At 33.7% G+C, this 27,560-nt stretch overlaps 1 protein-coding gene and 1 long non-coding RNA gene across 3 annotated transcripts in view; one reads left to right on the top strand and one right to left on the bottom strand.

Moving 5' to 3' along the window:
* Window positions 1–1,692: 1,692 nt before the first annotated feature.
* Window positions 1,693–23,220, top strand: LOC128192031 (uncharacterized). 2 transcript variants are annotated; one of them, XM_052864429.1, is made up of 24 exons: window positions 1,693–1,803; window positions 5,613–5,662; window positions 7,946–8,293; window positions 8,560–8,790; window positions 8,946–9,042; window positions 10,490–10,635; window positions 10,871–11,071; window positions 11,311–11,445; window positions 11,899–12,225; window positions 13,916–14,123; window positions 15,355–15,548; window positions 15,999–16,100; window positions 16,375–16,517; window positions 16,690–16,836; window positions 16,977–17,071; window positions 17,363–17,487; window positions 19,881–20,012; window positions 20,220–20,398; window positions 21,065–21,214; window positions 21,330–21,457; window positions 21,605–21,867; window positions 22,076–22,145; window positions 22,328–22,524; window positions 22,748–23,220. In XM_052864429.1, the coding sequence occupies exons 2-24, from the start codon at window positions 5,617–5,619 to the stop codon at window positions 23,029–23,031; spliced, it is 3,948 nt and encodes a 1,315-aa protein (XP_052720389.1). In that variant the 5' UTR covers window positions 1,693–1,803; window positions 5,613–5,616; the 3' UTR covers window positions 23,032–23,220. The 2 variants fall into 2 exon arrangements, with proteins under 2 accessions (XP_052720389.1, XP_052720390.1); XM_052864430.1 differs by lacking the exon at window positions 1,693–1,803 and adding an exon at window positions 4,513–4,589.
* Window positions 10,642–27,560, bottom strand: part of LOC128192036 (uncharacterized) — an 88,207-nt gene continuing 71,288 nt past the window's right edge. Inside the window, exons 2-4 of the long non-coding RNA XR_008244498.1 lie at window positions 11,286–11,416; window positions 10,862–11,085; window positions 10,642–10,767 (exon numbers count right to left, since the gene is read on the bottom strand). This is a non-coding gene — a long non-coding RNA (uncharacterized LOC128192036). The remainder of the gene's footprint in view (window positions 10,768–10,861; window positions 11,086–11,285; window positions 11,417–27,560) is intronic.

Genomic DNA, 27,560 nt, shown 5'->3' with positions numbered 1-27,560 from the left:
AATGCCTACCATATACCCGTAATGTAGCAGAAAATTGCAGAATTGCTCCAAAACGATTTTGGAGAAAATTAATAATGTTGCATTGAAAATCACATTCAAATTGTTCATAACAAACCATTTTGAAGCTGTAAATACTTTTCTTCAAAAAGTCTAATTCTTAAATTGCAGAATTCAACATTTTTTCAACAACGTTTTTACACACCATGAACTCTCGGGATTTATATAGTAAATGCACTGTGTTAGAGTTGTCTCCCGTCTTTTCTTGAGAACAGAAAAAAAAATCCAATGAAAATTTACACGCATTTGTTTTATCGTTTCTGAGTTATCCATGCAATATGCAAATGTGGTATTGTGGAAACATCAAATAAAGAGCCTCCCGTGATTTCACATGAATGTACTGCGCATTCGCAAGATTGTAATATCCAAAAACTTCAGATGATTTCCGGAAATTTTTGAGGAATTTTCGTTAATTATTAATTAACGAAGCTTGATTGAGAAAAAATAAAAACAAATTGGTAATCTTCAAATACCAATCAAGTTTAAAATATATAAAACAAAAGACAGAACTCTTCCGATTTATCGGTATTAAAGCTAAAAAATTTGAGTCTATTATTTTAATATAGTAGTATAGATATCATATGTACATGTATCTTTATTTGTTTATAAAACACATGTCACTATAATAGAACATTCACTTACTTGCTTACTTACTTATAGCATTGTACAGGAATGAGTATACATTGGAAATGTACATGCAGCCTCAAACCACTAACATTTACAAGATAAACTGTACACATGTACTAAAATGTTAAGAAAATGAATTACTAAAAATGGTTGTTGTAAAACGTTTTTCTTTAGAGAATTAAATAGTATTAGCTAATTGTCAAATTGCATAGTTCACTGGGTAGGTGTAATAAATATGTATTAAATTTTACTTGCTGAATGAATCAAAGATTTGATTATCAATCCACTTAAGTGTCTTGTTTTGCTGTTGAAACCGGTTTCATAATCAAAATTCCACGGTGCGGTCAATTTTCAACCGACTAGGGTCTTTATTCAACACTTTTGGTCTCAATTTTAAACGTTGAAAAATGACCCCAGGTCAATTTCACCCCGGGTCAAAATTCTTCGCTACACTGTCAAAATCATTTGAATTTTATAAAAAAAGTCTTAAGTGTATTGAACTTAATGGTAAATCATTTTTGGTTTAATTAAAAAAGAAATAGAAATGCAAGCCGCAAACCATATCTTAAAATCTTGTAAAAAGAATTACAGAGAATCTTAGTTAACTTGTTATATATATATATTTTCGAAGAAGAGGTCGACAGCATAATAAATATCTAATAAAAAGAATGAAGGAACGCTTGGTAAATTGTATTTGTGAGACGTCAATGATTTTGTTGAGATTTTTCAATAACTGTTTCCCCCTCGTTTATTGCCGTACGCCGGTCCATTAAACTCGAAAAATAGGCGAATTTTTCTTTCTTTGTCAAATTATGTAACAAGACCGGTAAATGGTTAGATGAGGTCATGACTCATGCCGTTTGAGTACATTTCTACAAACCTTATCAGTTAATTCTCCATTGCTTGTTATATACCCTTAAGTGATTTTAACAGTACCAAAATAAAAGGTGAGGAAAACCAACTATCTAGGGCCTTACTACGTGTTCACTTCTTGTTTTAACTGTACTGAATTGTTCTCAAAGGAAATTAAAATTCATCCATAATTCTTTATTCACTCGAAACATCTCATAATAAATTCCAAACATATACGCACATGGAATAGGAGGATAGACAAAATATGTAAGTAAATCGTAATTTGAAACTATAATATTCCAACTTTCCACTATAACTGTATTCGTAGGTTTTAATTTTCTGAGGTGAACAAAAATGTACAAGTTTAAAGAATGTTTGCCTTTTATTTCTAAAAATAAGATTTCATCATTTAGCACAAAATCATACAAGGGAAACATCAAGATCAATTGAAATCCATCTTACAATTCAATTTTTTTCTTCTGATTCCTGATTATTTGATTGAAAACAATCAGTCTCAACTGCAAGGGTATGTGGTGACAATATAATTGGTATTCTGTAGTTTCTGCTTCTGTAAATTTATAAATACAATTATTGAGAGTTAGCTCTCTTGGTTAATGTACTAATCCTTCTTCACAATGTAATTTGTATTTATTTTCTCTACACTGTAAACACAGTTTATTGAAATTAAAGTTCATTGTCATTGTAAGGTGACACTAAATAAATTAAGAAGAGAATGAAATGAAAATGAAAGAGTGAAATTTTTCATATATAGTTTAACTACAATGTTTTTATAAAGTGTGACGGCATAAATGCCAGAGTTAAACCTGTTTTAGTTAATTGCGCATCACATGGGAAGATCTACTTTTGATTGGATAGAGTGTAGCATTATATATTTATAATTATGTACATATGTTTCAACAGCTTATAATTCATTTGAATTTAGCCAATAAACAATACAATACAATACTTAAAATTTCCACATTTCCTTGTTTCTCTTGATTTGTCCTTTTTGATTTGATCCCTGAAAGATCTGGTGTGTTTTGAATCATAGCAGATGCTAACCAGCCTAGCTACGTTATATTCTTATCTAGATTTTTTTAGACTGGTTTGTTTAATTTTTTACGCTATTTTGATTTAATTTAAAAAAAATTAAATTAAATAAATATTGTTAAATATATATTCTATTTAGATTCTTCAATAAGTATTGAGAAACACATATGCTTAATGTGATAATATTCTTTATTATCAATAAAGAATACCTACTTATTAGTGTGTTTTGTGCATTTAGTATGATATGATTCGGATGGGAATTTAAAATCTATGGTCATTAATTCTAATTATGTGTTTCAGATGAGATGAATCATATACATGTAACATTATAGTAAAATATAAATCTCTTTAAATGTATCAAGTGATAATTTGTTATTAATACTAACAACTGAATCCTGAATAATTCTATTACTAACAGTAAGCTTGACAACACAGTTATAGTTTTAATGTTATTATTTGCAGGAATAATCATCTAATATCTTTTCTGATGAACGTGCAGGCAGATTAATAAAAGTTTTATGCTACACATTAAGCTAAATAAATATGAAAATCGAACTCCTATTGGATATGTTATTATTTGATATCCTTTGGGGTTTTTTTAAATTTTTTTTTTCTATAACGCTCTCCATACCTTCATAACCGTATGAACGCCAAATAGAGAAAAATGTTTCTTTCTCGGAAGTTAATTGTAATAAGCACATGTATTTTAACTGACGATCACTGAGGGAGATCAGGGTTCGCGGTAATTAGACTAGGGGAAGTTTACCTATTAAATTCACCTATAGAGGTGTTTCATTGAATTTCTTTTTTGTTTTCTAAAAACAAGTTTATCCAAATTCACGATAAAATTAGTAAATTGGATTTGAATTGACCGATGGTTTTTGCCACGATTGCCTTCTAATGCTAATTAGGATTACTAATAATTAACTCATGGAAATTGTTAACGTGTGTAACAGAGACACTCTTTGCCCCTGCTGGGGTTTGAACCCGGGTCCTCTGGCACGCCAGTCCAGTCCAGCACTCTACCGATCGAGTTAAAGGGTTAACCCACTAGCCAGAGCTAGTAGGAATGCCATATACCTGATTCTACACACGTGTATATACACTATGTAGAATATTTTGATATTTTATATGCACTAATGACAAGCACATCTATATGACTTTGTATTCTCGATTTTCTAAACTAACATCCATATAAAATTAAATGAATCCATTTACTCTGTCTAGTGTTAGCCCTCGTACTTTTTATTGAAGATACAAACCTTTTAAAGCTGACGGAAAATTAAAGTTAGTATTATCATACGTGTTATCATTCAGGTGTGAAAAGGTGTACTTTTGCTCATGTGGGAGAAGAAATTTCCACATTTTAAGTGTTATAAATCCTACCGCTCCTCCTCTTAAACACTGCCGCATGGAGGCTTGACCTATACATTAAATCAGAGAGAGAGAGAGAGAGAGAGAGAGAGAGAGAGAGAGAGAGAGAGAGAGAGAGAGAGAAGAGAGAGAGAGAGAGAGAGAGAGAGAGAGAGAGAGAGAGAGAGAGAGAGCTAAGTCCATTTCATTAAATGCTCATAAATAGATAATATCCGCGAATGGCGTTAATAGTTTCCGGCAACTTCGTGTACCTGTAATTTCTCATCCGCATCAGTATGAGTAAATTAAAATTACAACACTCCCTTTATTTCAAAAGGTTATTCTGAAGGAAAACCTTACTATTAAATACTTAAAGAGACTGCAATACCTTTAAACTGCACATAGGTAAATTTTCTCTTTTAAGAATATTCCACAGCGAAACAATAACATTTCATATACTTTAAATCATTTTTCATCAAACCGGTTTTAATTTACAAATGTAACTTATGATGACTATTAGTGGGTGCGCTTGAAAATAGAGCACGCATCAGTTGACAAGAGTGGAGAGGGCATGCGCACTTCCTCAACAATTGACTCGACTTGTTGTTTATTTACAAATCAAAAGGTATGAAGACAATTGGATGAGAAGGGTAGGCGAATTAATCATTTCTTGAAATTGTTATTACTGATCAAAAAGTCAATTTCCTTTTTTTTAAAGAATTGTCATTAAGGCGATTTCGTATGGTGCCTCTGTATATCTATTTATATTAGATATATTTATCTAAGACACTTCACACCTTGTGTATTTAATACAGAATATGCACGTGGTTTCATAGTACATGTAGTAAAATCCATCGTGCAGGTTTGTGTATCGTATATCAATTTGTCGACAAAATTTTACTGCTATTACAGAATGTCCACTGATTTATTTTATATTAGTCTTGAAAAATACCTTGAAAGTGTAAAAATCTAAACGGATAAGCGAATTCTCCGATTTGAATGAAATTGAGGCAATTAAAGCAAGAAACCACGTCGTGCCTTCTATCCCACGGCCACTTTGATAAAATCGCTGAACGTCAAAGATTGAAGGTTTGACAACAATTCTTGTTGACGCTTATTTGAACAGAAATGTGTAATCTGTAAAGTTGTCTCTGAAAACACAAGCATGTCATGAGGAAAAATATACCTCTGCGATTTTTAGATTGTAAGACAACTGCCAGTACAGAAACACTTAGAAAGTCCATGTATTTATATATTTTTTATTGTTTTATGTTAGATATAAAGTACAAGTTAACAGGGTTGATGAATGTCGATCGAAACAATGTCGATATGTAATATTGTTCTACGTTATAATTATCTTTAATTGACAAATTCCATGACTGAATGATGACGTCACATCGAATCAGATAGCTGTTTATCGGTTAATATACTTCAAGTTTTTTACTTGGGGCGGACTGATATATAGAAACAGTTATTAAAATAATACTTTTGCCACCCCCACCCCCCTCCCCCCACCCCCCCCCCACCCCCCCAAAAAAAGAACAAAAACGAAATCCTCAAGCAGCGTTAAAATGCACATTACTATTCTTTAATTTATAAATATATTTATTCTCGCCCCTTTCGATATTATATGTTGATTATCAATATTCATATATCAGAATCATTATTTTCAGAACAATGAAGACCTTCGTTTGTGTGTTGCTTTTCCTGCAGGGTCTAACTGGTGAGCTAGCACTCTTACATTTATTTGTTCATTATATCCTCTTTCGGAGATTGTAAACACGCCACATTAATCATCGATCAAATAAAAATGAAGAAAGATAACACAGAGTAAACAAACTCAGTTGATTTTAGGTGAGCAGTATTATAATAGTTACAGTATCTATTACGAAACAAGTAGGTTTTTTTTCCCAGAACAATTTTTTTTCTTTAAAACATTATAAAAAACCCTGACACCCTTTGTCATTGAACAACTGTTTATTTAAGAAAAAGGCTATCATTTGTTTTTGCACGGAAAATCTTCAACCGGTAATAGCTTCTTGTAAAGCGGAAGGAAATTCGGACTTCAAAATGGACAAGCATTGCCACTCTTACTAACCTGAGTGGCTGACGCACGACTTTCATATATCTATGAACTTACAATTAATACATTAATTTAAAATCAGATGGAGATAAACTACGGTATATGTATGTATACCGATTTTCTGTTATGTACAGTTGCCGTCTATTCACCGTTACTTAAAAGTAATCACAATTGTAAGCAAGTCTAGTACAGTTTCATTCAGTTTTGTAAAATATCATTGAAGTAACTTAAAAAATCATTTAAAACCAAAAATCAGTTTTAACACAAAATAGACGTTTTAGTGTTTACTAAATAACGATCTTAATTCAACTTTGAATTTGCGTTATAAAACGTAGTTTTGATTTGCGAGTGACATAACGCCCTTTTTGCGATATCGTGTCCCTGATTTACGCCATTTAAACGCTCATTTGCGCTATAACGCCTGCGTTATTTCGCATTTAGATCAGTAGTTATCACTTTTTTCGCTTGTAAGCCATGATATATATTGGAAGAAATGGGGCACTTGCGAATCATTATGATTTTCAATTATTCTAATGGAATTGGCCAAAATCTTCAATCAAATCAGACTGTACAGTTTGTGAATGCGGCTATGGATTTAATCAAGGCCATCACGTAGTCGTATATTTTATGACATTTAGTATGAACTGAAGTCCAGTGAAAATTGATGATATAAATTGTCGTGTCTCGTAAAAGTAAGAAATTTTACAGGAAAGATAGATTTTAAAATCCACCAATCTTCAAAATTATGAATCCTGAAGATCACTTAATTAAGGTGTCGCATGTTAGACCCAATCAAACACTGATCTAAATAGACAAACAGGTATAATTGAAGTATCTTAATTGAATAAATATGTGGTCAGCAAATCCAAAGCGGATAAATCTGCAGGATTGACGAGCTGCCTTATGAAGTCTTGAAATTTGAGAATATTATATCTCAAAAAAAAAATGAATACTGCGCAAAATGTTTTCGTTTAAATTTGATACAAACACTACTCTGTTCATATGGCGTTGAGTAATCTACCCAATCTTAAAAGTCAAATCCTCGGACTCTAGACTATACATGCAATTTCACTACATTACAGAGGAGTCTGCAATCAGTAGTTATCACTACTGCAATGTGCAGCGGCGAAGATTTACAGTTCCGTCCTAAAAATAGATTCGAAGGCATAAGCCATGCCTTGAATACTTCAACATTTGTCACATTCATTGACCTACAGAAAGCGTTTGGCAATGTAGCTATAGATAGAGCATTACCCCAGTAGTCATCTAACCAATGGAATTGGTTAGAACTTTTATCACAATATTCTGCATATTGAAGCACAGGAGCGTGCGTTCGGCTCAACGCAAGTTTAAAGACTGGTTTCGATGCAATGTAGGAGTTTGGCAAGGAGACAGTTACCGAACATTATTCACTTAATTTAAAAAAGATCTAGTCTTGAAATTAAAAACAATAAATAAAGGATACCAAATCGACAGCTACAATCTAAGCCTGCTTCTATAAGCTGATGATATTGCTTTTGGAGGGATTTGCGGCATATTGTACATTTGAGCATCGTGTAAAACCTCAAACTAGTATTTATTGCTTTTTCATCTTTTGACAACAGTTTTGGACAGAAACAAGCCAGTTAAAAATGTTAACATTTTGATCCTCAAATGTACAGGATGATCGCACATCTAGTATCTGTTTATCACGCCCATAATATGGTTATATATCCGTATCACCACGCCATATTATATAGGGTTATATAGGGAAAGGTGGCATCCTTTTTAATTTCATAAGTAACAAACTAAAAGCATAGGTAGTAAGCCATCTGATGAAAGAATCCAATGTTTTCTTTTTATTAAGAATGGTGGAAAGCTATAAACTGAATAAAATCAAAAGGAAAACTTGACTAAATGACTATAAAACATGTTTACTTGCAGAGACTCAACAGCAAAGACGGCTCTCAGTATCTCTGCTACAAGACGTCTACTATGTGTTTCCAGAAACTAATCTCACGATTTCAGTCAATGTAAGCTTTCCACTGACAGAAAATTATATGGTGACTTGGAAACACAAGGAGAAGAATTCAGATTTCGCTGAAAATATTAATATCAGAAATCTGGTCATTAAATATGCTGGCGGGAGTCTCGGCCAACCATCGCTGACAATAAATAATGTGACCGATTTCGATGCTGGTGAATATTTTATCGAAATACAACCAATTGAAGTTGCGGACTCCGGAAGCAGTGCAGGGCCAGCAACTGTTCACGTGCTATCCAAGAAATCAAGTAAGAGTTAAATCATTTACAAAAGAATTGTTTAATGACATGCTTCAAATGTTGTGTCTATATTATTTTGCTGACATCTTAAAACTGTAAAATCATATCTTTCTTGGTAAAATCGAAAAAAAGAAACTATTTTAAAGCAGCGTTCAACAAATTTAAATTTGCTCATTTACAAAACTATGAAAAAAAACCCACATGTATGCATGATCGCGTTTCATTTGATTTTTCCTTTATGAAATTGACATTGTGCGAGTTTGGTAATGTTGCAGAAGAATACTATACGGCTAGTGCTGAAGTTTGTCCACCCAACTGGCAAACTTTTTATGAAATTGGATCTGCTTTAAAAAGAAAAAGATGTGTCCAGAAAGTTGAACAAACAGCCTCCTTTTACCAAGCCCAAACAATTTGTCGACAGCAAAGAGCTTTTATAGTACCAGTAGTAATCAGACTAAGTCACGATGGGAATGAAACCGACCCTTTTGCATATCTTCCTCGCACAGGTACATGGAGAAGCATTCTCCCATAGTTTTGCTCTTTAGCGTTTCTAAATGAGAAAAAATCTTTAAAATACTTTATATATAATTCTGTATTAAATAAACTTTTACTCACATAAGGCTAAAAATCGTAAAACATATACATTCCCTCTGCATTGTAGATGTTTGGACAGGGGGATATGAGGAGTATGGAAGCCTGGTCTCAGATGGAGCCCCTCCCATTTTCTTGGACACATCGATGTTGTCTTACGGAAGACGGTAATAATTATGATAAAGTCTTAAGGTTCATTCTATTCATCGCGGCGAATAAACCTTTCTAGAAAGTCTGAAAAAAACTGTTCAAATTTTAAAGCTTAAATATTTGGGTGTTTTTTTTGACTAAATGATAATTATGGCCAAAGATATCATGCGTGTATTTAAAAGTTTAAGGCAGATCTGGTTAGTGTTTTGTTGACCACCCAGCCTCTCTAACATCTATCCCTTTGAGTTTCCTCTTGATGTCGCATAGTCTATGAGCTGTTACGCTGACAGACATTGGACTGATATTATTTTGCATAACGCTTTATCAATGTCAAGTTTCGCTTGAATTTACTAAAATTTCAGAAATAACAATTTACAGATTTGCCAACCTTTGTTTGCCATGTTTGTTTGTAAGACGAATTTTTTTTTTTGCGTCGCTTGATATTTGTAACGTGCATATATTGATCAAGTTTTGAAGGTCGCTATTTGACCGTTGAAGCATAGTTTTTATCCTCGCAGTTTTAATACAAGTAGTTTCCCAAATGGGTTTTTTTACTACGAGGGCTGAGTAAAGATGGACATTTTCAGACTATATTAATCTGCTTTAGAAGGAGAGCTTTACATATTCACATAGAGAGCTTTACATATTTACATAGAGAGCATCATATATTTACATAGAAAGCTTTACATATTTACATAGAGAGCTTTACATATTTACGTAGAGAGCTTCATATATTTACATAGAAAGCTTTACATATTTACATAGAAAGCTTTACATATTTACATAGAAAGCTTTACATATTTACGTAGAGAGCTTTACATATTTACGTAGAGAGCTTTACATATTTACATCACGATAGAGAGATTACTGGCCAAAGAAATTAAAACGTTTTAAGGTTGATCGGATTCTTTCTTTTTCATGACCACCCATATTTCTGAAGCATTAGACTTCATAGAGACACATCAGCTTCTTTTTCTCATCTTGGTAATTTCTTTTTTAAACACAGTTCAATAAAAGAATAAAAGTTGTGCATGCACGGATTTGAATCTTCTTACTGCAATATTAAGTTCGCGATTGCGTATCAAAGATGTTCCGGAATTTAGAATTTATATCATATTGACTCGAACTTTGAAATTGTATTTCACAGAGCGTAATTTTTGCTAAGTTCATACTTTGAAATTAGTCGTTTCCTGGAATTTGCGCAAAATGAGCTGTAGTGTCTCTTTAAACTGACTGTCCGCATTAGGTTCAAGTTTATTATTTAGGTTGCTTATTCTTATGCAAAAGTCTTGATATTGGTATTTTAAAAGAATCTATTTCGAATGCAGTGAATTGTTTTTCATTTTTTTTTTGGTCAACTCTTTGTAATATCAATAGCCATTGAATCATTGACAAGGCATTTGCATCATACTTAAATCATTCTACATATTTTGTGAAAGTACTGACTCTGAATTTCTTTTTCAGAATCAACATATCTGATGCTTGGACAGAGGGCAATCCTTTCTGTATTGGGGTCAACAATTTATATCAAGAACTACAGATAAGAGATTGCAACGAACGCCTTCCATTTCTCTGCTACAAAGAGGCAGACATTTTAAGCTTTAAACCAAGTAGGCATTTACAGATCGAGTGACACAAACAATGTCATCTGGATTTCCAGAAGATAAAAAAAAAACATCAAATAATATTACTTCATGCATTTCTGATAATTTCTGGTGCTGACCACTATCAATCCGAGAGAGCTAGAACAAAAATAAAACCATATTTTTACCTACGATCACTATTTCAAAGACTGCGTTTCAAGACTAGCAATATATTTTTGTAAAGAATATTTACTTTTTTAAGATCTAAATACTTGTCCGTCTGGGTGGATTGGCGCGGAGGATGTAGGTTCTTGCTATTTGTTGACCAAAGATCCTAAACAACCATTGGACGCTATTGAAGTTTGCAATCAAAACGGGGGAACACTTTTGCAATTGCAATTGGTCAAGGATCGACATCTGACTCTGAGGCTCCTTGTACATTTAGCACTTTTCAATTCATCAGGTGGGTGTCTTTAACTGCATGATTGTGTAAATCGATAAATAAGCATTACTGAATAAGGTACAACATGTGTTTGAACAACCTTCGTTTTTAAACATGTTAAGTTTTCTGTGGCAATAAAATGCAATAAAATGAATGCAATTTATCATCACTTAAATTACAGAAGATTGACCGTAATTAGTCAACGAGACTAGAATAATTCATATTGATGACATACTAGTATATTGTTTTTATCATTACAGTGTGGTTTTCTGAAGTGGAATCGCCCGTTTCTTGTTCCTTTATACGTCTCAGTGAAAGCATGGAAATATCCAGCGCGACCAATTGTAGCATTGCTGCGAGTGTCGTCTGCCAAACCAACAAAAAGAACAGGATGTGTGAGTTTTTCAAACGTTTTTCAACCAATTGATTGTAAATTAAACCGATTTTTGTTAAATTGTTTAATCCAAGTTAACTGAATGTGAATTGTGAACTTCGTGTACATTCACCTCCTGGTAGTTCATTGTTATCTAAGATATAGAAGTATAGACAATATTCAGTGGATGTCAAAATACGAGTATGAAGGAAATACATGTACATACATGTACCTCCCGCGGAAACTGCAATGACCGCTTCCCTCATAACCATATGAACCAACAATAACATATTTTTTCCATATATATATAAACATCTGCATGTATCTTTCTTTCTTTGGTTTTCTCCTAAAATGCATTATAAATCAGTCAAAATACAAGAAGTGAATGTACAATGCACATGTATTAACATCACAATTAGATAAAATCACAGTCGACTAATCTTGTGAAATATAATATCTTTTTGTATAATTACAGACAGTTCAAGTGAACTTCAAATGGAATTTCAAAAACCAAAATTCAATACTAATGGCGTAGTTTTGAATGGAAATCTCAGTTGTAAATTTCCTGCACCTCATCTGGAAACTGACACGTATTCTGTGTACAAAGGGGGCGCGATTGTAGATCGGTTAACTGTTCTCGAAACTAATTATTCGAGGGAAATAATGAAGTGGAATCCAGAGTTACCAGACGAGGAAATGTTTTTATCCTCGGCTTCAGCAAATTCAGACGTATACAGATGCGATATTCAAAGAAAAGGGGTTGGACTTGTGCTATCCAAAACTATTTACGCAGTTCCAAATGGTGAGAGAGAGAGAGAGAGAGAGAGAGAGAGAGAGAGAGAGAGAGAGAGAGAGAGAGAGAATTGAAAACGCCCCTTAATACTCCAAGTTTGGGATATCTAATTACCAACGCACTATTCGGCACTGTTCTTAATTTTTTCCATTTATGTCTAGTATGCTTTACCATAGCAGTTATAAAATTAAAATAGTCATCCAAAATTTAAACACAAATTGGGTTATTAGCAATATACAGAGCTTGCAATTCTTTATAAACATGCATATTCAAGGCACGTGCAGTTGAAATTGTTGTTGCGTTAAAATAGAGTGAAAACAATGCTTAAATCTGAATAGTATTGAACATTTTTTTTTATGTAACAATGCTTTTTGCGGCAACGTTAGTTGAATTTTCTGTGCGAATATATAAATAGTGCCTGTTTGGGAGGGTAACAGTTGAAATTGACACCCCGAGAAAACCATTGTCAACCGACGCGAAGCGGAGGATGACAATGGTTTTCGAGGGGTGTCAATTTCAACTGTTATCCTCCCAAACAGGCACTATTTATTTTGTTATACTGAATGTCTTTTTTTAAAATTTTAAGAAAATTTTACTGCTTTTATATAGGAATAACGTGAATTCTACAGCGAACCGTACGCGCATAATTTTCGCGCATGTAACATTTTTTAATGTTACCCGTTGCCAAGTGCGTTGCTAACGCTGAGGGTAATAGTAAATATTATTAACTGCGTCTTAACCAATCAAATTTCAGTATTTAACATGAAAGTATAACAATATATAAATAGTGCCTGTTTGGGAGGGTAACAGTTGAAATTGACACCCCGAGAAAACCATTGTCAACCGACGCGAAGCGGAGGTTGACAATGGTTTTCGAGGGGTGTCAATTTCAACTGTTATCCTCCCAAACAGGCACTATTTATTTTGTTATACTGAATGTCTTTTTTAAAAATTTTAAGAAAATTTTACTGCTTTTATATAGGAATAACGTGAATTCTACAGCGAACCGTACGCGCATAATTTTCGCGCATGTAACATTTTTTAATGTTACCCGTTGCCAAGTGCGTTGCTAACGCTGAGGGTAATAGTAAATATTATTAACTGCGTCTTAACCAATCAGATTTCAGTATTTAACATGAAAGTATAACAAAACAAAATAGCACACGCCCGTCGAGAAATACTGAGCGACGCTGATTATACAACATCGTGTAATTATCTGTCTTTAATAAAACATATTTTTGTTTAAACCAAGATAAAATATTATGAGTTTACACGTTGTTTTATGCCTACTTACCAAATATATGCTTATTTGCTAGCAATATGAATGGGTAAAAATACTGTTATTAAAGCAGAACTTTTCAAAATTTCTTTTATCGATATGTTACAACAGAGTCTACATCTATAACGAATCATAACTAGTTTGCAGTTTTTTTAGTTCGTTTTGACTTCTGCGTAGATGTAGCTCATCGTGATTAGGGGATGGATATAGACAATAATTATCGGCAGAGAGGTGTTCGAATCATGGTGGATACAGGTACTTCATGATGCACGGCTTCGAGTTGGGATTTTTTCGAGCTTTGTCGACCTCGTTCTTGGAAACTTTAAAAGCTGAAGCATGACGATACCCCTTCAATATTCACATAAAATGTGTAGCTGTTGTAGCCAAAGATCTATTTAACCGTTATTTTATCTGTTACAGAAAAGAGGGTGTCGATTTTTCATGCAACTGTTTCTATGACCGGAAGTCTCTCGTTACAAGACGCATTGGTGGAAGCCTACATGTCCAGCCCGGAATCTCTTTTGGGACAATCAAGAAGAGCAATTCTTTCCAAGATCTATTCTGTCAGTAGAGACATACGCCCTGTCAGCGGAGGACAGTTAGGCTTCATAGGAATTACTAGTATACCGTATGTATTTGTGTTGAGAATTAAAAAAAAATCAAAATTTGGTGGGAGTCTTTACTGAATTGACATTGACTGGCACACATTTTAAAGTCTGATTTACACAAGCCAGGGACAAATGATTTTGTTGTTGTCCATTTTTAGGTCACTGTGTCGAAGTCGGTGGGGGTGGGTTGGGTAGACAGGGCTTATTTTTTATGATATACCCTCAGCGTTTGTGGTGATGTTGGTTTAAAAGGTTTAAGAGTAGGACCTAAATCTTATTATTACTTGTTTTAACTTCACCAAACTTGCTTAAATTGAGAATCTGGGGACACTTAACAGGCTTGCATGCTCAATCTTAAAAGTTCACTTTGATTGCCATATCTAAGTAATTACTGGTCATGTCTTCAGGTACGGAATATGATCTTTATTATTCAGATGCTTAGGCAAGTTAAATAACAGTTCAGGTTTAGTTAGCGTTTTGGAGCTGGATTTTGGAGAAAATGCTTGACGTCATAACCAACTATGACTTTCATGTTTCATGCAACAATGGGTATGAAACATTAATGCATGGATCGCTTCATATCTGGAGACTGATCTTGATTATCAAAGATGCTAAGAACAATTTGTCTTTCCTCACTCAAACTTGCTTATAAGTAATTGATGTTAAAGTTGATATGATTTTTTGTTATACTTTCATGTTAAATACTGAAATCTGATTGGTTAAGACGCAGTTAATAATATTTACTATTACCCTCAGCTTTAGCAATGCACTTAGCAACGGGTAACATTAAAAAATGTTACATGCGCGAAAATTATGCGCGTACGGTTCGCTGTAGAATTCACGTTATTCCTATATAAAAGCAGTAAAATTTTCTTAAAAATTTTAAAAAAGACATTCAGTATAACAAAATAAATAGTGCCTGTTTGGGAGGATAACAGTTGAAATTGACACCCCTCGAAAACCATTGTCAACCTCCGCTTCGCGTCGGTTGACAATGGTTTTCTCGGGGTGTCAATTTCAACTGTTACCCTCCCAAACAGGCACTATTTATATAATATCATTTAATATCATTTAAAACAATGTTATTTATTTTATGATATGGGACAATTAAATATTGTTTTCATGATACAATATTATATCGTATCAGACAATACAATATTCATGTGTACTATTATTCAGTTAAATATTTACAAATCCTTCGCATATGAAAAAGGTCCAATTCTAAAATTAATTTCTCCTTTTTTTAAATAGGCTCAGAAAAAGGAACGCTCTAAATTTCTTACTGTATTTTGTGGGACCGAATGAGGAATGGAAGTCAGCAGAAGCAATGAATTATCTTTTGAATAATGTCACAATATCAGCCAGAACCAGATCCTTTGATAGTAGACGGAGACGAAGACAGGCCCTTTCAGTTGATTTCAACACCTTTGAAATTCGCAACGAAGGTAAATTGTCCCTTTTTCCGACACTTCCTACCCGTCAACGTAAAAGAAAAGTCTTATCATAATCACATCAAATATTAAATACTCAAGTATTGGTATTTATAATGCATGTCAGTACATGTACAGTATCTGGCCATGGACAACTTTGTGATGATGCTTCAGTGGACCCCAAAGAAATATATTTCATTTGCAAAGCGCCCCTTATTTATATCAACCAAAGTTAGGGCACCTTTTACGTCTTTAAAAATTATTTGTTTAATGTTTATTTTGAAAGATCGTCCATCAAGATGAACCTTATAATTATAAACTTTGAATTATCTAGGATAAATCCCATCTTCAACATTCTCTGAGAATATAACCACATTCTTCAAGCCATAGATATTTTACACAGTGCTATTTCCAGAGTATAGAGGTACATATTTACAATGTTTCCATTAGAATATTCCATTTTAGAATACTGCACCGTTGAATACAGTCCTGATTTCCAGTCTACTTACAATTTTAAGCCTGTTGGTAATGGATCCATGACATATTCTGAGGAGCTTTGTATCACAGGTATAGTCTTGTGGCGATAAGTGGGGTATTGCTTGATGACAGCCATCTTTATTTTTTAAAATAACTGATCGTAGCATGCTTTGAAAACATCGTTATTAATTTTCTTTCCACTTAATTACTGTCAATATTGGAGACCATAAAAAAGTGATTGAAACGTTTTTATTGCTTTCTTGACAGGTACATAACTGTTTTGAATCTCTATCATACATAGGTGTTTGAAATTGTTATATCTACATGTACAAATGTATATATTTTTTTTATTCCTGATGGACAGATTCCGAGCCTTTACTGTCTGGATTATGTTACACGCGAACAGCGGCGCCAGCCGAAATCCAGAATGTGACGGTTAATCCCAATTGTCAGTTTCTGCTGAACCCGTCATTCGCTAATATGACGGCATTAAAGAAACTGTCAAATGTATGTATACATAATTTTTCTATCAAGCTTAATAAAAGTAGTTCAATGTAATGTCCTTTTGGGGCGCGAACAATTTTACAGTTGTTAGGGAGTTGTTTAAAAAAATGTCTGGAATTTTGAGTCAAGAATAAGACAAAATTGACGCTTATGTGAAATGTTTGCTTCATATCAGGTACCTACAAATGATAGCAATGTTGAGATAGTAGCATCAGATGTCGCCAATCTCACCAGCAATTCATCGGATCTCACTGTCGAAGATGTTGTTTTCACGTCAATGGTTCTAGAAAATGTCGCAAGCATTTCATCGATATCTGAGCAGGTTTGCTAAATATGTCCTTAATATTTTAAAAATTACTTTGAGCTTTAGTTTTAATACAAGTATATTCATGCGATGTAGGGGCAAACTTCGCAACATATCATTAATGGCGACCTTTTATTATGAAGAATCTCTCTTTGCAGACTACGAGTTCTGTATTACAAACGCTGTCGAATATACTCGAGGCTCCTGAAGAGATACTGATGAATGCCCACACTCTAGGCAGCAGTACTACCAGGTAATATTAAAACAAGATGACAACTAATAGGAAAGCAAGAGTCTGTTTTATACGGACAGTCTAAGATGAGTTATTTCCCTATTATATGGCCAGAAAATTTCCTTAGCACAAAACACAACTTTACATTTGCCATTTGCCTTTGAGTTGCCATATAGGTAGTATTTTTAATTCAGGATTTACCCTTTTCAGCTTTGTATTTGCAAATACAACAAAACAAAGACTTTCACAGAAGATATACTTGTGTTATGTTTTTAAATAAAAATACTCAAAAATCTTGATTTTCTTGTTCAGGATTTTGGAAAGTGTCGAAACAATCACTCGAAACGTTGTCCTTAATGGCACAGAGTACAGGAATTACCAGAAATCTTTTGCTGTGGCTGTTACCGACGTCACTTCCGAAGACTCGCCTGTGATTGGTATGTTTGGTAAAAATAAAACCAACCTTTTCTACATTAAATCATTTGTACATTTTATTTTTATGTATAACCATGTCTTTCAGTATTTTTAAGGTATTCGTTTTCTATATTAAACCATTTGCACATTTTTAGCTCACCGAGACCAATTCTGGGGGTGGGTGGGTTATGCTGTACACCAGGTGACAACGTCAGCGTCAAGATCTGGTTAAGGTTTTTGTTGCAGATCCTGTATCTAAATTATTCCACCAAATTTGCATGGATCAAGCATCTGGGACTATTTATGGACCTGAAAGACTTGGATACTGAATCTGGGCTATGAATTTTAGATGCTGAAGGGGGTTCAGGTGTCTGGAGCAGGTTAAAGTTTATGGGGCAGATTCACTTTGATGACAATATCTGGGTTATTACAGGCCCCAACTTCACCAAACTTGCTTGGATGGTGCATCATATGATTCTTATGCACTTTACATGCTTAGATGCTGAATCTGAACCAAAGGTTTTGGATGCTGAATGCGATTAAGGTGTTAGGACCTGGTTAAAGTTTTTGGAGCAGGTGCCCTTTGATGACAATATCTATGTTATTACTGGTCCTAACTTCACTAAACTTGCATAGCTGATGCATCTTGTGATACTGATGCACTCCACAGTATCGGATGCTGAATATGAGCCATAGATTTTGGATGCAGATTGCTGGATGAGGTTAAAGTTTTAGGAACTGGTTAAAGTTTTTTGAGCAGGTGCCCTTTGATAGACAAATCATCATTTTTGGTTCAATCTTTACCAAATTTGAACTGATTATACATCTTGTGATATTGATGCACTCCACATGCTTGGATGCTGAATCTAAGCCATGAGTTTCAGATGCTGGAGAAGGTTAATGTTTTTTGGAGCTGGTCACATATTGATGTAAATAATAGTACTTATTCAACCTTGCATGTAATAGAACCATTTTAACAAAAGCTTGGACTTTGGGTAGTTGTGTCAAAAAGCAATGTGACGTAGGCCTGTCTATTTTATTGTTGGCCACTCAGCCATGGCTCTTTGTAATCAACAAGATTTGTCTGGCTTTTGAGCAAATACCGCAATCAGTGCATATTTTGCTTGAAACCGCGTCATTTCTAATTTGTTTCGACGCAAGAAATACATAGTTACATCCTACCGAATGTCCAAGGTCTTGTTAAAATGGTTCTACATGTATATACTATACCTAAAAAGTAGTCAGGGTTTGAATTAACTTTGTTACAATGGTTTAAAATGAATCGGAGATACTGAGAGTGATATTGATTATCTAGATGCTTAGGTGGTTTAAAGTTTTAGATGGATTCATTTAAACAATAAAATGCTTTCTTTGGTGATTCATTCGGGATATTAAGGTAGCGACATTGCAGAATTTTTTTTTTTCTGCAATGATCGCTACATTCATAACCCGCATGAATCATCAAAGAAAGCATTTTATTGTTTATATTAACATCTCTCTTTAACAAATCAATAATTTGATTATGAAAAGTAAGTAAAATTCGCTAAATTACTGTTAATGTACGTAAGTAGGTTAGCTAAAAGGAACAGCCTAATCGTCTCCTGTGAGACTGAGAGTCTGGCATCATCATGATTATTTCGTGCAGTCCGTGATATTTTGTAGGTCGCTGTAGGTTTAGAACAATCGATAAACAGGGCGTGTCAATTTCAGACCTGTCAATTTCTACTCAAGTTTCAGCCGCTGTAGATTTCGACAAATCGATGAACATTTCAGTCTGGCTGTTTCTATAGAGCTATGAATTAACTATAAGTTTTCGTAAGAAATAGAGGGAATATATTTTGTAGATGTAAATATATTGTGTTATGGTCTTGAAGTTGATTACAAAATGAAGTATTTTTTTCTCATACCTCGTCAGACTTAAACAGTTGATATAGAGCTCTCTAATTATGGGTGTTAAATAGTTGATATAACTATGGGTGATACATTATCATTTCATATAATACAATATCGTATCATGCATTTACATAACATGTTATTCAATATAATTTCAAAAGATAGAAAATCATATGAAATGATATAATGTGATATCATAGCATAAATACAATAGTGTATCATATTACATGATATAATATATTACACTAACATACATGTATCATATGATTGTTTCATACATGTTGTATCATATGATATTACATCATTCATGATCAATTTTGTATTTTATGATATATGATTTTGAGCCAAACCACACAGCAATATCTAATAATTTGATATAAGAGATCATTAACAGTTACTATGATTTTCAGATACAGGTGTTGGGATCAAGGTGGTCTCATAAAGGTGATGCTTTGTCTTGCTGAGCTTTTTAATCTGTGATTACCTGATTTTACGTATAACCATGTTTTTCAATACCTTAAAGGTATTCAGTTGAAGAATGTAGGCATTGACGTGGTTTTGGACAACGACACAATAGGTCTGATTAATGCTGAGGATAGCATCAACATTACGTCCTTTGACACGGCTATTATCCTTCCTAAAGATCTTGTACAGGGTATTTTTTTGAAACCACAGTTTTAGAGCCATTTTCTGGCTAACTTACACTTTAGAGCAAGATTCATTTCTAACGTTTTGAACTCTGCTAACAGTTTCAAAGTTGAAATGCATATTTTAAAATATTAGATTACTTTTACTATAAATTTTATTTTAAAGTTTGATTTATATCGTCATAAATTCGCTTTATAATTTTTTTGTTGTACAGGAAACAATTCAAGGGTTATTTTTACCATCTTTGAAAGTACGAAAATATTTCAAGTTCGACAAATGAATAAGAGATATGAGCTGAATGGGAAAGTAGCATCTGCAACACTTATTTCGAATGGAAAATCCGTCTTGGATCTTGGAAGAAATTTCGTTCGGTCAATTTATAAGCCTATAAACGTAAGGATCACTTAAAGTGGTTTGGGACACCTCCATGTTGTGACGTATTGTTTATCAAAATAAACAATGAAATGGTTTGTAATTATAAAAGTAGTTTCTTTCTCAGTAGAGTCACCTAACACACAGCGTAGCGCAGTGGGTTAGGGGTTAACTACGAATCTGTAAGTCATGAGTTCGATTCCCGCTGGGGTTTCTACATTATTTACCTCTCCAAAAATTTTCAAAAGGTATTTTTTGGTTGAATATTCAATAGTGTTTTGAAAAATCTAAACCACTGAAAGTATTCTAATTTTAATGTACATTAATCCACATTAAAATCGACAGATGTCCCATACCACCGGTACCATAAAAGCAACTGTATATTACGATGATGGTGTTTAATTTTATGTTGAAAATATGCGCCCGTATATTTCTTTTTGAGAATTAAAACTCCAATTTATCTTTTACAGACAATTGCTCCTTATAAATGACGAATTATAAAAAATTCTCAAGAGACAAATGAATTTATCTTTTCAGAATAGTAATAAAACACAATATTTGAAAATTGTTAAAATTGTTTCTTAAAAGTAAAATATGACAAATAATTAATCTTTAACATTTCTAAGGAGTCAACAATTTCATATTTCTGTTGCCAAATTTTGTACAAATTGTGTGTACTTTTTACAGATCACTGAGGATTCGGTATGTGGATTCTGGAATCACTCTCTTTATGCCACTTCCGGTGGATGGTCGACAAGGGGTTGCCAAAGAACGGAAGTGGAAGATGGACTCGTCGTATGCGAGTGTGATCACCTCACCAACTTTGCCATTTTACTTGCAAGTCTTCAGTATCAGATACACGTTCTTACCTGAATGAATGTACATATTAGACAACATAATTGAGTCAATTGCGTAAAACAATTATCCTCATTGACGTTCTTTTAAATTTCAGGATGTTAAGGGTCAGAGTGACATCATTGACAAGGACAACACCCTTGCTCTCTCTATTATAACAATCATTGGTCTCAGTCTATCCATTGTCGGGCTTGGCCTAACAGTTTTGTCGTTTCTTCTTTTCAAGTAGGTTTATTTTTACTTTCAATGTGATATTCATGATTAAATTCCAAAACTGCAATGAACATATCTATTATATCACTTTATCATGACGTATACTAAGATTTTCAGACATGAAAAATTCAGTATTTATTTCATTTTATCTTAAAATAGACAGCTAAGAAAAGGCAGAGGACAGCAAACACTTCTCAACCTCTCTTTGGCTTTACTCTGCTCGATGGTGATATTTTTGGCGGGAATGGAGCGTACTGACAGCTATTATGGTTGTATTACTGTAGCGGCTCTGATGCATTACTTCCTGTTGGTTTCCTTTATGTGGATGTTAGTCGAGGGATTCCTTCAATATTTACGATTTGTGCGAGTCTTAGGGACATATGTTCCAAGATTTATCTTGAAGGCGTCAATTCCAGCTTGGGGTAGGTCGAATATATGTCCAATTATTAAAAGAAATTATCAAAAGTGAAATAGTTCAAACATGAACCTGATATTCTTCAATAGGGTGTAAAATATTATTAATTTTTCAAATTGTTTTCCAATGTTTCTTGTTGGAAAACGTGAATAGTTATGTTAAAGTGTCGTTCTGAATTTTTTTACCCTTTTGAATTGATCTTTAATTTTATACAGGATTACCCTTGATCCCCGTTGTCAGTGTTTTGGCAGTTGATTATGATTTATATAGAGGAGGGAAATATTAGTAAGTGATTGTGTAGAATCGTAAAAAAAGAAGAGATTAACTATAAAGTTTATGATTATTTCAAAGAATTGAATTTATTTTGTGCAGAATTTAAAAACTTAATTGAATAAAAAAAAATACGTCGAAATACGTGAATTTGTGCGTTAATGTGGTGGTATATGATGCTTTTGGTTATCTTTCAGTTGCTGGATGTCGCCGACGCCATTCTACTATGCCTTCCTTCTCCCCGTTGCTTTAATCATTATTGTAAATTGTATAGTGTTTGCACTAGTATTAAAAACTCTATTAAATCGTCCTAAAGGCTTGCAATCAAATCAGTCTGAATCGAAACGAGCAATGATGAACTTACGAGCAGCTGTATCAATTTTCATTTTGTTGGGTATGCATTTTGTATGCTTATTCTATTTAGTTGCTGGTTAAATACTTCTATTTTGTATTTTTTAACAATCTTTTGAGGCAAATGATTAACTTTATAAGTCATTTTTTAAAAATTTCATTTTTTGCAAAGCATATTTGTTATTTGATTCAGATAGTGTAGAGTGGACATTAAAGATATAGTTAATTTGAAATCTTCATCTATTTCTGTTTTGGTTTCTTTGCAGGACTTACTTGGATCTTTGGTATATTAGCGATCGAGGACGCAAGGATCGTCTTCAGTTACATCTTTACCATACTGACAACATTTCAAGGATTTTTCATATTCATTCTGTTTGTTGCAAGAGAAAAACAGTTGAGAACTTACTGGGGAAAACTGTGTTGCAAGAGGTTCATCGACAGACAGAAGAAATACAAACCTAACTCAGCAAGCCATTCCTCTAGTCAACCTCTGTCAAAGCTAAGCAGCCACGAAACTGCATCTACAGAAATTTTCTTTAATTCAAAATAGTTGATTTAATTTTTTCTGACGAGTGTACATATTTTATCTATTTAAAACGCTTTTTTTGGGTTTTTCAAAAATCAAACATAGGTTTTCTTTTTTGTTGTTGATGATGTTTTTTCAGCGTAGTTCGTTTGTATATTGTAGTATATTGCATTACACAGGTTTACTAAAATTAAATAAATTTTAAATCCTTGATATTGTTTTAATATATTCTCTATATATTGGCTTTTAACCAATCATACAGCTCTAGATTTATCCATACTACATGTATAACAAGTATAGTTATGCATTTTGATCTGTTTAAAAAACTCCTACAAAAATTTGTTAATTGACGGAGTCAGTTCCCTTTTTTCTTACTTTAATGAAAAAATGACGATAACAATCGTCAACCATCTCAAAAATCCATAAAACGAAATAAAAATTCAAAGCAGAGCAATACGGACCTCCAAATAGATAGAGGTAGGATCAGGTGCCTAGGAGGAATGAGCATCCTCTGCTGACCGGTGTCGTATAATTTAAGGTCCGACCCGTAAAATGGTCCGGCCGGACCTTTAATGTTAACACACCATTTAGTCCCTTTGTTTTTAAATCTCTTCCGGTGTATACGTATTAGCAGAGGGTTTCATGACAGGTAAACACGGGTAAAAGAAGCCTTGCAGGCATTCACACCTGTATCAGAATACACCCCTTAACTGAGAGAGAAAAAAATGTCTCCGCTGTAGTGCTCTACGCAACTAAGATTGTCAATTTAGCTTTTGCTTTGTTTAACTTTCAGTAGATCAGAAACTTATGATAATATACTAATAACTTATACGTCTCTAGGTAGATTTATCACAAGTTTAAGATAACTAATAAAAGGTCGCATATGTGGATTACCGTAACAGAGGATATACGTTGACAATATAGTGTATACATGTACGTACTGTGGTACAGTAACTATAAGAGCGAGAAAAGACAAAAGAAATTAATCAAATGATACGTGTACCTATAATTAAAAAGCATGTTTAAATTGACTACAGGTAAATTGTTTAAAAACGTAATAAAGGTGATAATGTTGTAATAATCTCTCTCTCTCTCTCTCTCTCTCTCTCTCTCATGCGCATGCAATATAGTTTAAAAAGTGTAAGTGTTTATTTCCGACAGTATTCGATCACCTCATTATTCTAAAAGACTTATTCCCTCTTTCTTTAATCAAACGTACAATAATTTTATATGTATATAATGATGCATACATGTAATTAAGCAAGGATTTGGAAACAAGTAAACACTAGTCTTATTATAAGTAAATCCGTTTCCATCGATAATGTTTAAATTCTATATCACAAAGCGCTTTATTGCAGAAATATATTTGTAAACTGCCTAAAAAAAATCCTTGTTGATTTAAGAAAAAATTTGTATCTCCATGGAGTAAAATATTGACGTCCTTATCGAATGGATAGTGTCTAGAGTAGCAATCTTGCATTGGTATAGATTAATAACTCTAAATATTCGTATAAATACTTGTTTTAAATCATCCCTATAATCTTTTAATTTAGGGCTAGAACCTAATATTATGGCACAGAAAAGGTAGGGCTAGGACCTAATATTATGGCACAGAAAAGGTCCACTTGTTGAAATACCCAATGCAGAAAATTAACATTCATATTGATACTTGCTTTGATTGACCCCGATGTTCTTTTAATTTAGGGATAGGACCAAGATGTAATATTATGGCTCATTTAGAAAAGGTCCACCCCATTGAAATACTGTTTGCAAAAAATTCACAGTATTTTGACCCGATGACCTTTCATTTTTGAGGTAGGACCCAACATTATAGTTCATAGTTCAAGAAAAGGTCCGCCTCGTTAAAAGAACTGCATAGTCATGCATGAATGTAGTGAGTTTGTTATAGATTTTTATTGTGATATTTTTCATTTGAACTACATTGTACGTAATGTTGGAGTGAGCATGAAACTGACTTCAGTTTAGGTTTTATTTTTTAAAATGTACTCAGAGTAGTTACACATTAACTGTAATAATATTAATATAAGTAATTTTTAATGTAAAATATTTCAATTTAAGGGGCGAGACCCGATACATGTACATATATATGTACATGCATTGTGTCCTTAAAAATTAGTGTAATGTTAAGTAAGAGAAGTAGTAAAACATATTTAAATTGAGTTTTATCCTACGACTTTTAAAATGTGACAAACGCATGAAATTCGTTGCGAACGATTGTCCGTGTCGTTGATATAATCTTAAATTTGTCCTTTATGTCTGACGATATCGATTTTCATCTAATGGCAATAAGAAATATGTGGGAAAAATAATGAATGCTATATGTGGGGGTAGCAGGCAGGAATCTAGAGTAACATTTTACCGGAGTGTGAACATTCGGCTTTTTCACACAAATATTTTCCACAGGTGCATGACGACAATCCCCCCCCCCGGTCTGAACCTTTGGTGAAGTTGACTTTTTTTGGATAGAAATTCTTTTAATTAAAGTCATGTACACAACATGTTCCATTTTAAATATCTATAATTTAACGGAAAATAAACGATTAATGTACCCCTCCCCCCCAACCACCACCATTGCATATGAAAATGAAAAAAAGATCTTTAATATGCAGGTTGGGGTTGTTTTAAATAAATTGGATCAAGTTGTGTACATGACTTTAAAGGAATTTCTACAAAACAGTGTCAACTACCCCAGGGATCTAAATTCAGAGGGGGGGGGGGGTCTTGTTCTCAAGCACCTGTGTTATTTTTTTTCTAAGACTGAAGAAAATCGGATCCCTTTAATTTTTTTGCCAGAAGCAAAATGCATATATAGCCGAAGGAATAGGGCTTTTTACTAATCTTACATGTATGTTTTTAATTTCTTATAAACAAATCAATTCCTTTGGATACTCCCCTTCCTTGATTATAATAGTCCGATCCAAATATAAAGTTCCAAATAGAAAAAGGGATTGAAGAACTGATTAATTATAATAATTAGCATAACTTTCACTTAATAATATACCCTAGTCACAGGGGCGTCGTATCTCTCTCTCTCTCTCTCTCTCTCTCTCTCTCTCTCTCTCAATGTATTATTTATATATTTGTCATAGAGAGTGGAGCGGATACGATGCCCCTGTGCCCTAGTGCAAATAAAAAGTAGCAATGATACCGTTGTAATTGAATTGTAAAGAATATTTGATTTTAAAAAGGGTAACGTTTTTAAGCGTGTATCGTATTGGAAAGATGTGCTAAAAGAGGACTTTGGAAATGTCCATTGTTTACATGATTATTTCAAACAGTCAAAAACCTGAAGGTGTGAACCCCTCTCACCTGCAGGGTGGACCTGGGTCAAGCCATTGTTTGATTTATGACACCAATCAGTTTCATTTCCTGTTTATATAAGATAGACCGGCAAAACTAAGGTTGAAATGAGAATCCAGTTTTAAACAGTAATAATTTTTGTGATTTATTTGTGTTCACCAAGCTACATGTATAAGTATTTTCATTAAAACTCTGTGCTGGATATTTACTGACTCGCCTCGGGTAGGTACTCCTTTATAAGAATTACAAAATAATGCCACTTATTTTGTAACAAAATAGTCGAAATTGAAAAAATAAAAATGAAAAAATATACCCCGGACCTTTAATGTTAGGCGGACCTTTTCTTATACGGGCCGGACCCTTTAAGAGCAAAGGCGGACCCTAAATGTTAACATTAAGGGTCCGCCCCGGACCATTTTACGGGGCGGACCTTAAATTATACGACACCGGTCACACCCCCGTGTGCTACTAGTCACAGTTGGGCATGTCATAATCGAGGTAAATGTCAAAATCGGGAAAATGTCATAATATGGAAAAAAAGTAACATTGATGATTTGGTTTGTGTGTGATGGTCAAAATACAAACCTTGAGCCAACACGGACCACCATTACATTGGATGTAGGATCAGATGCCTAGGAGTGAGCATCCTCTGCTGACCGGTCACACCTGCCGTGTGCTCTTTGTCGTAATCGGAAAAAAACCCCGGTAAACTCCGTAAACAATTAGGTGTTTAATTAATGGTATAACAATAAGTATGAAAAACGTCAGTCAGCAGTCCCAGTGGAAGATTGTATTTGCTGACAAGGTCGTTGTATCGACCATAGAACTTACGAAAAGGTGACTTCAAACGAGACTGTTGATAGTCCTGTTTTTTTTTTCAACTTGTTTGTCAGTAGCTTGCCTCAACTTAGAGACTGTTAATGCAAAGAGCATACCCTTGTGTATCGAATTAACTAAGAGACAAAAACACCATATGCAGACGATGAAGGTTTATTGCTACATATGTAAGGAAAGTTGACTATAGAAAAATGAAGTCATCGCGTTTATCATAAAGTTTTGCTGTTAGGTTACCATCAATGTCCATTTCCAGTAAGATATCTAAATATGAAACAGGTGACGCAGACTTTGTGGTATCTTTTATTTCAAGTTCACTGGGATATATCGAGTCGACGTAATTATGGAAATAACAATTGTTAATTGTTAATACGTCGTCAATATACCTGAATGTTGAA

The sequence above is a fragment of the Crassostrea angulata genome, chromosome 7 (genome assembly GCF_025612915.1).
Source record: "Crassostrea angulata isolate pt1a10 chromosome 7, ASM2561291v2, whole genome shotgun sequence".
Lineage (NCBI taxonomy): Eukaryota > Metazoa > Mollusca > Bivalvia > Ostreida > Ostreidae > Magallana > Magallana angulata.
This window is presented reverse-complemented; position numbering and strand designations above follow the sequence as displayed.

Excerpts from the sequence above, each read along its gene's own strand:
- LOC128192031 (XM_052864429.1), top strand. The coding sequence starts at position 5,617 with ATGAAGACCTTCGTTTGTGTGTTGCTTTTCCTGCAGGGTCTAACTG. Across the intron at positions 9,043-10,489 it reads ATGTTGTCTTACGGAAGACG|AATCAACATATCTGATGCTT; the intron begins GTAATAATTATG and ends TTTCTTTTTCAG. Across the intron at positions 22,525-22,747 it reads ATCAATTTTCATTTTGTTGG|GACTTACTTGGATCTTTGGT; the intron begins GTATGCATTTTG and ends GTTTCTTTGCAG.